The following is a 16,655-nucleotide window of genomic DNA, read 5'->3' as shown; positions in this document are numbered from 1 at the left end:
CCATTTGCTGTAGCTGTTGTGTTCAAGGTAGACTTCATTGAACCACCCACAGAGGATATTAAGGCCCAGATTCTGCCCTGCCCAGTAAATACCCATTATGTTTCCTTTCCACAAAGACATCAAGGATATGCTGAGGGAGTGATACTACAAACTGTATTTCTCTCCTACCTTATCAAAGACAATGCATGGTTTTCATTGGTTCTCCAAATGCAGCTAAGAAAGCTGGGGATCCTTCCAGTGCATAGAGAGAGTAAACTCACCTGCTGGCTGCAGTAAGGAGCCTATGTTTTTATGGATGGTGGTCCTCTGTGAATTATGTCAATACATGCCTCTATCCATACTACTCACAAGCAGAAGTAGCATGAAATGTATATGGTTCCTGACCTGTTACAGGATTCTGATCTTCGCCCTGTTAACTGTACTCTGATTGGCAAAGCCATGAGCAGCAGCTGTAGCAGTCACTGGAGCTGCTTGTGGGCTCAGAAAGATACTTGATCTCTCTACATCAGTTCATATTTGGAAGATTATCTTTCAGCCATAAGGGCTGGAAGATTGTCTTTTTAATTAAAAGTTTAAATTCTGCAAAAACTGCATGCCCCTTGCATCCACTTGGTGGATTTTTCAAGCCCTGCACCAGTTATATTATTCTCAGACTATCCTCTTTAGCATTTGTCTCTTGAATGCTATGGGAGACTTCATCTGGGGGAATTCACATGAGGATGAGAGTTGGGCCTAGATCCTTGCCTATGACTGAGGAACACACGATGCAACTCAGGGGAAGGGGAGGGCAGAGGTTGTGTAAAGATAGTCTTTGTGCTCCCTCAGTCCTGTGTCAGCCGTGTGCTGGATGGTCCCCTTGAATCACTCAGAGTAGCCAAGGCTCCAAGAAATTAGTTTGTCAGCCACAGGTTAGCTGGATGTAGGGAAGCCTGGGCATGCCCCTTACACAGGCATCAGGGAGTGGGGGTGGCTTGGGAGCCTCTATCTCAGCTTTATTCCACCAGTGGATTCCCCATATGATCCTCTATGGCCACAATGCCAGCTTCAGAGCTAGAATCTGCCAGCGGTACAATGAAAACCAGACACACCACACTCCAGTTTGGGATCCAGAGTACTCGTTACCAAAACATTTCGTGCAATTTAATACTACTGTTTATCTCAGTGGTGCCCAAACTTTTCCTGTTGCCCCCTCCTTACCAGTAATGGAATCTGTCTGTGGCCCCTCCCCCCAGCCCTTTTCTGTACAGTTGGCTCACTGAGGAGCTTAGGCTAAGGTGGATCTGGGGGCAGAACTGGGGATGGGGGAGGAGCTGGGGCTAGAGGCAGAGATGGCCTGGGTGTGAAGAGGAAATGAGGGCAGAGATGGCCTGGGTGTGAAGAGGAAATGAGGGCAGAAATGGGGGTAGAGTGGAGCTGCAGCTGTGGAGTGAGGGGGAGTTGGGCAGGGGGCGTAGTGGAGCTGCGGCTGGAGCTGTGCTATGGCTGAGGGTGGAGCAGGGATGAGGGCGCTCCTTCCCTTCCCTTCCCTTCCATTCCCTCCCCCCGGGGGCTGGCCTGGGTCTCACCGTGTGCCCTCCCAAATGTTCCTGCGTGCCCCCCAGTTTGGGGACCACTAACTTCTCTTTTGTCTGATGAAAGCAGATAAAAGCAAATGGCTCAACGTTCCAAGACTGGTGGGATCAGAGATATAGTAACATGATTTACAAATAAAAATTATGTTTTCTGAGTGAGTGTAGCTAAATACAGTGGTACACAAGTGAGGACTAGAGCTGGTCGAAACTCAGAATTTCTGGTTTGTGGGAAACTTAGATATTTTAAAATTTGGTTTTGTTCAGATTCAGACCAAAACCAAATTTTTGGAAAATCCTCTGACCTGGAAATTTAAAACAAAAAACAACACCCCAAAACTTTTGTTTCAGAAACATCAGCACATGGTGTTTCTGAAACAAAAAGGTGCTCCTTTGGGAACCTGGCACCTGTTGAGTGAAATTGAGATAATTTTGTTAGTTTCACCACTGCCTACCACACACTAGCAGCAGAAAAACTGGCAAGAATCCTATCAATTTCATTCAGTAGCTTCCAGGGTCTGAGCTCCAGGACAGCAGGGTTGGGGAGCTCAGGGCTTCCGGATTCCAGGGCCAGCTGGCTCTCCACCCTGCAAAACTTTCACAGCAGGTGGCTTAACAGTTTGTGGGACATGGGGAACCTGGCCACAGGCAGTCTGAATGGCAGGGCTGCTTAGGAGCTGTGGACAGCTTTCAGGCTCCCAGCTTCACAGCTGGAAGCCCCAAGAACCCTCAGGGACTCTTGGTTCCATAGCAGGGAGCCTAGAAGCTATGAGAGCCCCCTGCCTATGGTTCATCAAATGTCTGTCAAACCTAATATGTTTCCGCAAAACATTTTGGATTCGACAAATTGGCATTTTCCAAGAAAACTCTGTTTTATCAGAAAATTCCCAACCCTTCCTAGTTAGGACTAATTAGTCTAAAAGCAAATAGTTCCATAAGACCCATGTATGTTGTCAGCAGTTAGACAAATAATTGCCTTAGATGAGTAGTAACTTAAACTTTCTTTTATTGAAATAGAAAAATGCAAGTCAGTGTGTATATTTCATATGATTTCCCTACTTGTAAACAGTAGTTTAAATCTTCATTCAGTTGGAATTTTGCATCAGAGTATGAAGGGGGATGTGAAAGACATATAAAGAGATGAACTTTTATGTGAGAAAAGTTTGTTTGATTTATAAAGTGGCATTTTTGACTGGGAAATTATGTTCATTGATTAATAGTTGCAGTTGAAATAAATGCACCAGTTCTTAGGTTTCATTACAAGTAGTAATATTGGGTTGTTTTATATTTAGTTAATAGTCTATATAATTTGTGGTGAAAATGTAAAGCTTTTTAAAAGTGAGTTTAGATTATAATTGTCTCTTCTTTCTTTTTTTTTTTAAGTATAGCCTAGTTTACCCTGATTTTTTTTTTTTTTTTTTTTTTTTTATAATATCACTGTATGGAGAACATAATTTGTTGTCATTCAAGATAGTTTTTCCATTTTATTTTAAAACTTTGTTTTTATGGTTGTCAAAGTCCTATAAAAAACTGTACATCACCATTCCTGCCAAAACTGACTTAAAATGAAAACTGTTTTCATTTTAAAGGTCACAGCTTTCATTTTGGCTACAGCTAATAAACATCAACTGGATTTATTACATGAATCTGAAAAACACATGTTTCCCGAAATTCTTATTTGGACCTAGTTTCAATGATAACTTTGGTTTTGTTGTCTTTTGTTTAAAGTCTTATTAGGTGTTTGGCTAAATAAAACAGTGCATACTAACATATCAGCCGTGTATGAATGTTATCCTAATGTACATGCAAACAAAACAGAGTCACTATGAAAGTTTAGACAGCTAAGCACACCCACTCTAAGCTCTAAGTCCCTCAGCCATCACCTCTCTTGGGTAGAGATCCACATCTCCCTCTCAAATGAGGTATTTTCCCAGGCTGCACAGTTCACTGCCTACACAGTATTACTCCCAGCAAGCCAGACTTCCTAAACAGGCCAGCCTCTGCACTTTGTGCTCTCTCTCTCTCTCTCTCTCTCTCGGCTTTAAACAACATAATTGCCCTGTTATGAGTTACAACACAGCTCTTTCTAAGCAAGCACTGTTATCCTGAAGATGAAAGCATTACAGAGAAAACATCAAAACCAATAAAAGAACCTACACACTAATCAGCTTACTAGAAAAACAACGAGGAGTCTGGTGGCACCTTAAAGGCTAACAGATTTATTTGGGCATAAGCTTTTGTGGGTAAAAAACCCACTTCTTCACTTTTTTTACCCACAAAATCTTATGCCCAAATAAATCTATTAGTCTTTAAGGTGCCACCAGACTCCTCGTTGTTTTTGTGGATACAAACAAACACGGCTACCCCTCTGAAGCTTACTAGAGATCACCTGCTTCCCCCCGAATTCAGCAAGGACTCTGGTAGGAGTCAGTCCTTCAAACCCTATGTGACAGATATGACAATATTCTGCAATATCGTAGGCAAACATTATGGAATTAAGTTAAACCTTATTGAATTATGTTTAATACGTTTGGGGTCCATTGTATTGAAAATGCACATGTTTGTGTACTATTGTGGGATAAGGATTAATGCGATCTCTGCGAGATAATGTGAACTTCAAAAGACAATGCTGAATAGTGTACCAGACATGATTGATCTTTTGGAACAACATGTATGAAGTTCCTAGGAATTCCTAGGAACTACTGGAGAGTAGGGGATTGCAACCCCTCACCTACAGAGTCAGCCTTTGAAGCGTTGCCCTGAGATGGGGGATTCTTTGTCTGCTGTTACAGGAGAAAGTTCAGAGACCCAGTCTGGATTGTCCAGTGACCAACAGACAAAGAAAGGACTTTTGAATAAATATCCTGAGTTTAAGATGACTCAGTGGCTTTGTTCTGATGCAGCAAATAGACAGCATCTCTGGTCCAGAGAGGGCCCCAGTCCATGAGGCAGAGTTGGAAGGACTGACATTGACTAAGAACCCTTGTGGATATGGTGGGAAAGAAGTGTGATGTCTGTTAACCTTATTAGCATGCGTGTAGGTTTTATTTGATTTTTAAAAATGTTTTCTCTCTAGTGCTTTTACCTTAAGAATAAAATATACTTGCTTAGAAAGAACAGTGTGGTAGCTTGTAACTGTTGGCTATTACTGTGATTATTCTCTGAAGACAGAAAGCAAGAAGGCCTATTTAGGCAGATGTCTTTTTCTGGGAATAACACAGTGAAGGTAGGGAAATGTTCAGCCTGGAAATACCCTGGTCAGGAGGGAGACAGATGCTGGTCTTCACTGAAGAAAGTCAACACCTAGGGAGCAAAAAACCTGAGAGTGAGTTCCCTTGCTGAATCACTAAGGGGAAAATAAAGATACTTAAATTGTATTCAATAAGATTTTCCAAGGATATTGCAGGAGATTGCCATATCAGTCACAAGATATATATAGTGCATTTGATGATACTTTGTATGAAACACTGTAGAAGCCAGATTTATTTTCATAGATTCTGAGACTAGAAGGTACCATTGTGATCATCTAGTCTGTCCTCCTGCATAACACATGCCATAGAACTTCCCCCAAATTAATTTATTTGAACTAGAACCCTATCTTTTAGAAAAACAGCCAGTCTTGGTTTCAAAATGTCCAATGTTGGAGAATCTACCACAACCCTTAATAAATTGTTCTTTTTCGAGTGCTTGCTCATGTCGATTCCAGGTAGGTGTGTGCATGTCGCTTGCACAGTCGCTGGAAGGTTTTTTCCCTAGTGGGTACCCGTCGGGTCAGCTGTAGAGCCCCCTGGAGTCGCACCTTCATGGCGGTGTATATAGGTCCCTGCCGATCTGCCACCTCTTCAGTTCCTTCTTACCACCAGTGACGGTCGTTGGAGCAGCTTCTCTTGCGAACAGCAAGCAATCCCCTAGTGGACTTTTGTTCAATGTTACCTGTAAATAGTTAAAAACTTATAATTACTGTAGTGTAAATAGTATAGTTAGTTTAGATAAGTTTCAGTTGGAGGCCTCCTCCCCCACCCCCACCCCCACCCCCCCGGAATCCGGAGCATGTCTCAGGGCTGGTCTACACTGCCGCGCTAGTTCGGCGGCTGGGGATCGAAGTTCCGAGTTCAATTTATCGTGTCTGGTCTGGACGCGATAAATCGAACCAGGAAGTGATCCCCGTTGACTGCGGTACTCCAGCTCAACGAGAGGAGTACCGCGGAGTCGACGGGGAGCCTGCCTGCCGCGTGTGGACCGCGTCTGAACCGCGGTAAGTTCGAAGTAAGGTATGTCGAATTCAGCTACGTTATTCACGTAGCTGAATTTGCGTACCTTACTTCGACTTGGGGGGTAAGTGTAGACCAAGCCTCAGTCTCAGAGTTTCAAGCCATGCAGGTCCTGTCTGAAGCCTATGCCAAAGGGATACTCACATGACTCCTGTCTGAAATGTCTGGGAGAGGCACACCAAACAGATAAGTGCAAGATCTGCAGAGGCTTGAGACAAAGGACCAAAAAAGAAAGGGACTTTAGGCTGAAACTGCTCCTTATGGAATCAGCCCTTCATCCCAAGGCGGTGTCCGACCCCAAGCCCAGCACTTTGGTGCGGAGCGCGCCAGCCTCAGTAAGGGAGGCCACGGCATCAAGAAAGGAGTCTGGCTTCAGGGACCCTCGGCACCGCCATTCCCCGATGCCGAAGACCTCTTCCACTGCGAGTGCCCAGCACTGTTCCCATTCGCCAGTGCTCCACAAGAAGACGACGGATAGAGGGAGCTCTTCTACTAAAGTAGTGGGGCGAGCAGGCACCAGCGGGGTGTGTCCCATGTCGGGACACCCTGTTCTGGCTACGACTCTGCTGGCACCATTGACTCCGGCCTCACGGGGAGGTACGTCAAGTCAGGTTCTTGTGGTCTCCCCGGTGTGGGAGTGTCAGGAGGAGGACATAGACCTCCCTTCCACACTGGACACCTAGGAGGTCCAGATCCCTTTTGGAGGCGCAAGTCCCTCCATCAGTGACTTTGGTGGCCCAGGAAACCTCTGCGAGGGCAGGAGATGGGCACGCAGGTTGGCACCGAGACCAATGCAGGTCCCTGCACCAGGACTGGTACTGAGGTGGGCACCGGCCTGGGAACCAACACCACCCCCGGCACCGCACAAGGTGTCTTGACACAGGGGGATCCCTGCGAACCAGAGGGGCAGGAAGACCTGTTGCCCTCGCGGACATCATCCTCATCCTCCCCAGTTGAAGCGGTGGAGGGCACTTCCACCACACTGCCTGCCATGCTGCCATGGACACCAGGGCACACCAGGAGCTGCTCAGAAGGGTGGCTCAAAACCCCAACATGCAGGCGGAGGAGGTCTCAGAGGAGACGGACCCTATGGTGGACATTCTGGTCCCTGAAGGCCCTTCGAGTGTGGCTTTGCCCCTCATTAAAACTATCCAGAACACCACTAAAGTGCTATGGCAAACACTCACCTCTCTTCCCCCTCTCCCCCCCGTGAAAGGGGTAGAGCAGAAATATTTTGTGCCATCCAGGGGGTATGAGAACCTGTTTACCCATCCTCAACTGGGTGTTCTGGTGGTGGAGGCGGCCAACCAGAAAGAGAGACAGGAACAGTCGGGACCGATTCCTAAGTCTAAAGAGGTGAAGAAGCTGGATCTCTTCGGTAGAAAGGTGTATTCTACCGGGGGCTCCAGCTTTGCTTAGCCAACCAGCAGGTGGTCCTGAGCTGCTATTGCTACAATTCCTGGAACACATTGTCCAAGTTCCAGGAACTGCTACTGGCAGACTCCCACTCCGAATTTGCGGCTGATCTGGAGGAGGGCAAGGTAGTCTCGAAGGCCTCCTTACAAGCCTCCCTGGACTCGGCGGACTCAGCTACTCAGACTATGGCAACCGCGATAGCCATGAGACGCAGCTCATGGCTTCAAGTCTTGGTACTCCCACATGAAGTCCAAAACACCATCCAGGACTTGCCTTTTGACTGTTCAGGACTCTTTTCAGCGCAAACAGACAGTAGGCTCCACAGCCTGAAGGACTCGTGGGCAACCCTTAAGTCCCTGCGGCTGCATATGCCACCCTCACCCTACCCCAGGGGAAGTGGTGCAGGAGTAAGAGAAGGAGACCCTCTCAGTCCTCCTCTGGTCAGGACCAGGGTGCAGCAAAGCAGTCCTCAGCCTCTAAGCCAAACTTTTGAAGGTGCGCCCAGGGGCGACGCACCAGATCAAATCCTGGATCCTTTTCCTCCCTTTGTGAATCATCTATTCCATTTCTACCATGCCAGGGCTCAAATAACCTCAGATCGATGGGTCTTGAGCATGGTAGAATTGGGATATTCTCTCCAATTCTGGTTCCTTCCGCCTTCTCACCCACCCTCCCCATCCCTCTCACAAGCAACTTCTAGTTCCTACAACTTGGGGTGGTAGAGGAGGTGCCTCTGGAGTTCAGGGGCAGGGGTTCTACTCCCATTATTTCCTAATCACCAAGGCCAAGGATGGGCTCAGGCCTATTTTAGACTTACGAAACCTAAACAGATTGATGAAGAAGTTAAAGTTTTGCATGGTCTCCCTGGCTTCCATCATTCTCTCCCCGGATCTGGGGGAGTGGTACGCTGCCCTCGACTTGAAGAACGTGTACTTTCACGTGTCCATAATGCTGTTCCACAGATGGTTCTTCGATTCTTGGTCAGCAACACCCACTGTCAGTTCATGGTCCTCCCCTTCGGCCTCTCAGCAGCCCCTCAGGTGTTCACCAAGTGCATGGCGGACATGGCAGCCTTCCTACGGAAGCAGCAAGTGCAAATATTTCTGAACCTAGATGACTGGCTAATCAAGGGCTGCTCCTGGGCCAAGTGGAGGACCACGTGAGCCTGAAACGGTCTACGTTCCACAGGCTCAGGCTCATTCTGAACATGGCAAATTCAACCATAACCCCCACGCAAAGGATAGAATTCATCGGAGCCCTCCTGGACTCCAGTCAGGCCAGAGCATTCCTCCTGGAATCTTGCTTCCTCGCCATGAAGTGCCATCAGAGAGGATCTCAGAAGATTTCCCACCACTACGGCGAGGAATTGTCTGAGACTACTCAGGCATATGACTGTTTGCACGTATGTGGTACAGCATGCCAGATCTGCGGTTCTGTCCCCTTTAGGTTTGGCTAGCCTGGGTATACAGGCCAAACTGAGACCACCTAGACAGACTGGTCACACTCACTCCTCAGGTCCTCGAGTCCCTCCAGTGGTGGCTCAACCCGTAAGCGTGGTGCTCAACCTGGGGCTCTCGAGGCTGATGGGCCCTCCATTCGAGCCTCTAGCAACATGCTCTCTCCTTTACTTTTCTTGGAAGATGGCATTCCTAGTGGCTATAACGTCAGCCAGGAGGGTGTCTGAGCTCAAGGCCCTGACGTCCAAGCCACCTTACACTGTGTTTTATAAAGACAAGGTGCAGTTGTGGCCGCACCCAGCTTTCCTCCCAAAGGTGGTCTTGCAATTTAACGCGAATCAGGACATTTTTCTTCCAGCATTCTTCCCTAAGCCACATGCTAATAACCGGGAATGGATGCTCCATTCCCTGGATGTCAGATGAGAGTTAGCTTTTTATATCAAGCGGACAAAGCCATCTTAGAAATCAACACAGCTCTTTATTGCAACGACTGAGCAGATGAAGGGGCTCCCGGTGTCGTCCCAAAGAATCTCTTCATGGATAACGGCCTGTATCAGGGAATGCTACTACTTAGCAAAGATACCAGCCCCAGCATTAATGGTGCACTCCATAAGAGTGCAAGCTTCGTCTGCAGCGTTCCTGGCCCAGGTTCCTATTCAAGATATCTGCAGGGTGGTGACGTGGTCATCTATTTGCACCTTTACATCTCACTACACCATCACACAGCAGGCTAGAGACGATGCTGCATTTGGCAGAGCAGTGCTTCAGTCTACGACTCGGTGAACTCTGACCCTTCCTCCTAGGGACTACTTTGTAGTCATTTACTTGGAATTGACATGAGCAATCACTCGAAGAAAAAAACGTTACCTACCTTTTGTAACTGTTGTTTTTCGAGATGTGTTGCTCATGTCCATTCCAAGAGCCACCTGCCTCCCCTCTCTGAGTATCCAGCAAGAAGGAACTGAAGAGGCGGCGGGTTGGCAGGGACCTATATACACTGCCATGAAGGTGCGATTCCAGGGAGCTCCAGAGCCAACCTGACAGATACCGCTAGGAGAAAAACCTTCTGGCGACTATGCAAGTTGTGCGCGCACATGTACTTGGAATGGACATGAGCAACACATCTCGAAGAACAACGGTTACGAAAGGTAGGTAACCGTTTTCCAATGGTTAATTACCTTCACTGTTTTAAAACTGATGCCATATTTCTAGTCTAAATTGAATATCTTCAACTTCCAGCCATTGGTTCTTGTTATACCTTTATCTCCTAGATCAGGGGTCGGCAACCTTTCAGAAGTGGTGTGCCAAGTCTTCATTTATTCACTCTAATTTAAGGTTTCCCGTGCCAGTAATACATTTTAACGTTTTTTAGAAGGTCTCTCTGTCTATATTAAATGGGGGGAGGGATAGCTCAGTGGTTTGAGCATTGGTCTGCTAAACCCAGGGTTTTGAGTTCAAGCCTTGAGGGGGCCACTTAGGAATCTAGGGCAAAATCAGTACTTGGTCCTGCTAGTGAAGGCAGGGGGCTGGACTTGATGACCTTTCAGGGTCCCTTCCAGTTCTATGAGATAGTTTAGTTATATGGAAATATACCTATTGTCGTATGTAAAGTGAACAAGGTTTTCAAAATGTTTAAGAAGCTTCATTTAAAATTAAATTAAAATGCTGATCTTACGCCGCCGGCCCGCTCAGTCCGCTGCAGGCCTGGGGTTCCGTTCACCTAGGCCGGCAGCAGGCTGAGTGGGACCGATGGCCGGGACCCCGACTGGCAAGGGGCCGGCAGCCAGAACCGGGGGCCGGCAGCGGGCTGAGCGGGGCCGGAGGCCGGGACCCCAGACCGGCAGTGGGCTGAGTGGCTCAGCCCGCTGCCGCTCAACCCGCTGCCAGTCTGGGGTCCCGGCCCTGCCCACATAGAGTGGGTACCTACCTTCTCACTGGTTCGAGCCCATTCTCTTCCTCTCTCTTTGCACTGAGCTGAGGGTGAGAGTGCACTGAACACAGAGCTGGGGGTGAAGGAGCAGGCTGGGGGTTGGGGTGTAGGGTCTGGCCAGGAGCTAGAATGAGGGAGGGGGCTCAGGGTTGGGGCAGAAGGTTTGGGTGTGGAGAGCTTACCAGGGCAGCTCCCATTTGGTGCGAGGTGGGAATGTGGGGGGGGGGCGGTGCAGGAGCTCCCATTTGGTGCTCAGGGTGGGGATGTGGGGGGTGCAAGAGTCAGGGCATGGGGTGTGTGGGGGCTGGGGATGTGTGGGGGTGCAGGAGTCAGGGCAGGGGGCTGGAGGTGTGTGAGGAGGGTGCAAGAGTCATGGCAGAGGGCATGTGAGGGGGATGCAGGAGTCAGGGCATGGGGTGTGGGGGGGGCTGGGTATGTTTGTTGTGCTGGAGTCAGGGATGGGGTCTTGGGGGCGTGCAGGGGTCAGGGCAGGGGGCTGGCGGTGTGTGAGGGGGTGCAGGGGTCAGGGCAGAGGGCTGGGTGTGTGTGAATGGGGTGCAGGGATCAGGGCTGGGTGTGTGTGAGTGGGGTGCAGGGATCAGGGCAGGGGCTTGGGGTGTGTTTGGGGGGGTGGAGCGGGGTGGGAGGAGTGCTGGGAGCGAGCACTCTGGATTCCTAGGTTTCCAGCTGGGCTCTAGTTGTTCGAGGGGTTGGGGGGGCAGAACGGAGACTAGGGCTCTGGACTCCTGGGTTCTGCCCTCAATGCCGGAGGAGAGCGGGGTCCAATGACCTGGGGTGGGGAAAGAGGCGCGACCCAGCTGTTCCCAGGGTCCAGGATCTGGCACAGGAGTCAGCAACCTATGGCACGCGTGCCAAAGACGGCACGCGAGCCGATTTTTAATGGCACGCTGCTGCCTGCTGGGGTCCCGGCCGCCGGCCCCGCTCAGCCCCCGGGCTTGGGTTCGGGCCGTGGGATGCGGCCTGCCCCAGTACAGAGCCGAGCTCATCCCGGCACCGGGGCTCCAACCCCGGGGCAGCCTGCCTGAGTCCAGGGAGCGGGGCCGGCCGTGCTCGGGGCGGGCGGGCGGGCACACGACGCAGCTGGGACCCAGGACCCTTCCCCACTTACAGGCCTCGCGGGCGCTGCAACTCCTGTGGGGCCGGGTCCCTCTTCCTGCCCCCGCCGGCGGGGCCACTTCTGGGGCCGCTCAGACTCCGCGGACAGCAGGTAGCGGTATGGACACGCTAACCCGGAAACACAACCTCCCACTGGACGTGACGGAGGTCAGGAAAGCATATGCAAATACCGGCGGGAGGGGCAGAGAAGAACGGGCCGGGCAGGATTTTTAATGGCACGCTGCTGCCTGCCGGGGTCCCGGCTGCCCCCCAGCAGGTAGCAGCGTGCCATTAAAAATCGTCTCGCGTGCCGTCTTTGGCACTCGTGCCATAGGTTGCTGACCCCTGTCCTAGATTGTGTTTGTTTTCTTCCAGGACACTGATAATCTCAAAGAGTGTAAGGGCCAAGAGCCAATCCTTGCAGGACCCCATCAGAACCACACTCAGTGATAATTCCCCATTAACAGTTACATATTGAGACATGTCAGGTAGCCAGATTTTAATCCATTTTGTCTGTGCCATGTCAGTTTTGTATTGTTTTTAATCAAAATGTGCATTATCAAGTCAAATGCCTTTCAGAAGTCATAAGTATATTACATCAACACTACATTTTTTTTCATTTAGAAAATATATAACTTTTATGCAGCAAATATGTTCAATAATATTGTCAGCGAGATTTAGCAGATCTATCCTGTCAAGTGAAAAGAATCTCATGTATTTTACCACTTTCTAAAACCTAGGTCAGCTACAACCACATAGATGAGCAGCATCCCCAATTGTGTACATCCTGTTAATAATTACCTCTACCCCAAAATGGAGAGCAGTGAGTTTTTCCACTTAAAAGATTCCTTACTTTCTATTTCCACTGCTGTGGTAGTACTACTAATAATAAGCACATTATACATGAATCAGAAGTTAAACACATCTTTTTTTTTAGATGTTCAAACAGTTTCCCAGGGTGGGCAGAATTAAATATAGATGAAAATATTAAACAAAATCTCTACACCAATCTATAAAGTCAATAAAGTATCCCAGCATGGGGAAACTCCCATGTACAGGGTATTTCAAGGGTATGCCTGCAGGAGGCATTTCTCAGTTGATGGAACAAGTGTCCCAGGTACTTATTTGCTGACCAGTGGAAAAGCTGGAGCAATGAGTTTAGGATGTAAGCTGTTTGGGGCAGGGAGCATATAGCACAATGGAGTCCGGGTCCATGACTTAGGGCTCCTAGGCACTACACTGAAACAAATAATAATTAAGCTGAGGGCCAAACTGGCTCCTGGCATTCCTAAAGATCAGTGGCGTTGCCCCCACCGCCTCATGTACTCTGAGCACATCTTGACCAGAGCCAGGGATTGAGACCTTTCATTGTAATACTAATAAAATATATGTTGGTTTTACTTATTGCATTTGAGTATTATCTTGCTGTAGTCCTATGGTAGAACATCTTACATCTGAGTACTTTGCATACAAATCACAGTGGTATCTAGGCACTTCATACATAAGTAGTGTGCAAAATTCTGCTCAGAGTTGCAATTTTGCTCTGTTGCTACAAAGGAGATCCTCAGGGTTACACCAATGTAACAGCAGAATGTGGTCCTTGAATATGTATGTATATAGCTGACATTCTTCATTATGTAACTTAATCTGTTCTGTATTGCATTTGCTTTGATTTAATAAATGTGTTGACAGCATAAAAACAATTCCTGAACAGTGGAACTAATCATGTTAATGTAAATTTAAAAAAAAAAATCAATAAGGGGTTAGAGAGTTTTCACCCGAAGGGTTTACGAAAGGCAGGTCGTGCCAAACCAACCTGATCTCCTTGTAAACCCATGTTGTAATTTGTCCCAATTGCCATTCACCTCAAGGTCCTTAACTACTTTCTCCTTCAAAATTTTTTCCAAGACCTTGCATACTACAGAAGTTAAACTAACAGGCCTGTAGTTACCCGGGTCACTTTTTTTCCCCTTCTTGAAAATAGGAACCACATTAGCTATTCTCCAGTCCAACGGTACCACCCCCGAGTTTACAGATTCATTAAAAATTATCGCCAAGGGGCTCGCAATTTCTCGCGCCAGTTCACCCGAAGGTCATAGACTCAAATCCGTCACAGTTCAGTAGTTTCCCAGAATTGTTATCTGATGGCTACTGAGAAGAGTCTAATGCTAATGTGGACACGAGAACGAATGGATATAAACTGGCCGTGGGGAAATTTAGGCTTGAAATTAGACGAAGGTTTCTAACCGTCAGAGGGGTGAAATTTTGGAACAGCCTTCCAAGGGAAACGGTGGGGGCGAAAGACCTCTCTGGCTTCAAGATTAGGCTAGATAAATTTATGGAGGGAATGGTTTGATGGGATAACGTGATTTTAGTCAATTAGGCAATAACAGCCATCGCTGGCAAAATGAGGGTCTGGCTAGAGAATCTTGCCTGTATGCTCGGGGTTCTGCTGATCGCCATATTTGGGGTCGGGAAGGAATTTTCCTCCAGGGTAGATTGGCAGTGGCCCTGGAGGTTTTTCGCCTTCCTCCGCAGCATAGGGCAGGGGTCGCAAGCTGGAAGATTCTCTGCAACTTGAAGTCTTTAGATCACAATCTGGAGACTTCAACAGCAGAGTTAAGGGAAAGTGGGGGGGTCAGCTTTTGTGGCCTGCATCATGCGGGAGGTCAGACTAGATGACCATATTGGTCCCTTCTGACCTTAAAGTCTATGAGTCTATGAGTCTGAGTGTGAAACAACTAATTGGTCTACATCCATTTCCTAATGAATGTACAGCTACACTTCAAAGCTGACATCACACCTAGTCTTAATTTAAATCTTTATTAGCAGTTTCAATAGGGAGGGGAAAATCTATGAATGGGCACAGGGACTGAATTTACTTCTTACCATAGAAGTGATACCTCCAAAACAGCGTAGAGGTACACTGGCAGAGATCTTTTATGCTCATGTTATAGTATTCCGCTGTGGAGAAGTAGAGATCTATTGTCAGCACAAGTAAATATTTCTCCTTGTCATTTTTTAACTTGGATGGCTTCCTTTCTTCACTGTCTCTCTCCCCCACCACCAGCACCATTTACACTTACATAACTAACTACTTTACTGCTTAATGTATCAGGTAAATTGGGCAAACCTTACCTCCAGTACTACCTTATATTTCATGTAGATCATATTCTGTTGTAGTTTAAATGAAACATCAAAATAATGTAAATGCATGTACTAACAATGAAGTGGTTGTGGCTTATTGAAAGTGACTAGTTAACTGCCTGAATTCTTGAAACATGTTCTGCTTGTAGTAGCCAGATTAGTGATGTTAGCAGGCAGCAGTTACAACACATGACTTATTTGAAGAAGGAATAAAGCAGATTAGAAAGATTTGCTATTTACTAAATAAAAACAGTAATTCCTTCTATTCATTTAGAAATAAATATGAGCAAGTTGTGTATTAAAAATAAAGGTGTTCTAGCTGTAATTGCAAGTTGTAGTTCTGTGGAACTATGGGGGATTGTTTGTTCACGATGGAACATTGCATAATGGAGGATGCAAATCACTGTTGTCCTGTCCCTATATGATAGTCTCTCTCTTCTTAAACTTTCCTAAGATATGGGAATTACACACTTGATCTTCCCTGACACAACGTACTTAAGAAAGGCAGTGTTAGGTAATATCTCAGTTGTTATAGCTAATTTCTTTTGGAATAGGACATAACAGCCTGTTAGCAAAAGTAGAGCCATTTATAGCAGGAATTCTCAACCTTTTTCTCTGTGAGGCCTACCTCGACATGCTATAAAAACTCCAGGGCCTGCTGGAGTTGGGGTGGGTGGGGAACCTCGGGGCAGGGGCCTTGGGCATAGGTGTAGTTTGACTTCTATTTGGGGGGGGCAGGGGCCAGTGGGGCTCGAGCCATCTCCGCATGGCGGGGTGCAGGGAGGGAGCAGCACCTCCACCCCCGACTCACCTCAGCAGGCCACCCAGCCTGTCTGGGTTGGGGGGGTGGGGGCATGCAACCAAAAATTATAACTCAAAGGTGGAGGGCTTAGCTCAAAAAGTTTGAAAACAGCTTAGGGTGCAGGGAGGGGGTAGCTAGGGGCTGTGTGCAGGCAGGATGGTAGCTGAGGGTGCAGGGGGGTAGCTGGGGCTGTGTGCGAGCAGGGGGTAGCTCAGAGTGCAGGGAGGAGTGTAGCTGAGGCTATGTGTGGGCAGGGGGGTAGCTCAGGGTGCAGGGAGGGGGTAACTAGGGGCTGTGCGCAGGCAAGAGGGTGCAGGGAGGAGGGTAGCTCGGCTATGTGCAGGCAGGGGGTAGCTCAGGGTGCTGGGAGGAGGGTAGCTGGGGCTGTGTGCAGGTAGGGGTAGCTCAGGGTGGGGCATTAGGGACTGTGTGCTGGTACGACTCCCCTGCGGTCCCTTTTCCTGGGACTTATTTTTGGAACACAAATCTGGAGTATTTATAGGGTTACCATATTTTGAGTGTCCAAAAAGAGGACACTCCACGGGGGGTCCGCCCCCAGCCCCGCCCATGCCCCAACTCCACCCCTTCCCCAAAGTCCCCTCCCCAACTCCGCCCCCTCCCCTGCTTCCCGCGAACATTTGATTCGCGGGAAGTCTGAAGCAGGCAGCAGGTAAGCTTGGGGGGTGGGGGGGAGGAGGCGCGGCCCAGTCTGGCCCCCCCAACCGAGCGGCTCCCTCTGGCGGCCGGTCCCGGCCCCAGCATCTCCAGCCTGGCTCGGCTCGGGCCCTGGGGTGCCGGCCCCAGGCCAGCCCCCAGCCGAGCACCCCCGGGCCAGCACTGCCGGCCCCCGGCCCGGTCCCAGCCCCCGGTCCCGGCCCCCGGCCCAGCACCGCCGGCCCCGGCCCCCGGGCCAGCACCGCCCAGCCCGGCCCCGCACCGCCGGGCCCC

At 48.8% G+C, this 16,655-nt stretch overlaps 1 protein-coding gene across 1 annotated transcript in view; it reads left to right on the top strand.

Annotated features, from left to right (window-relative positions):
- The first annotated feature begins 6,892 nt into the window (after positions 1-6,892).
- Positions 6,893-16,655, top strand: part of LOC113405558 (DNA polymerase zeta catalytic subunit-like) — a 32,542-nt gene continuing 22,779 nt past the window's right edge. The window contains exon 1 of the mRNA XM_026646770.1: positions 6,893-7,217. Within this exon, the coding sequence (XP_026502555.1) occupies positions 6,893-7,217 (325 nt within the window). The remainder of the gene's footprint in view (positions 7,218-16,655) is intronic.

Source organism: Terrapene carolina, unplaced genomic scaffold (assembly GCF_002925995.2).
Source record: "Terrapene carolina triunguis isolate 2854851 unplaced genomic scaffold, T_m_triunguis-2.0 Scaffold42657, whole genome shotgun sequence".
NCBI lineage: Eukaryota > Metazoa > Chordata > Testudines > Emydidae > Terrapene > Terrapene triunguis.
This window is presented reverse-complemented; position numbering and strand designations above follow the sequence as displayed.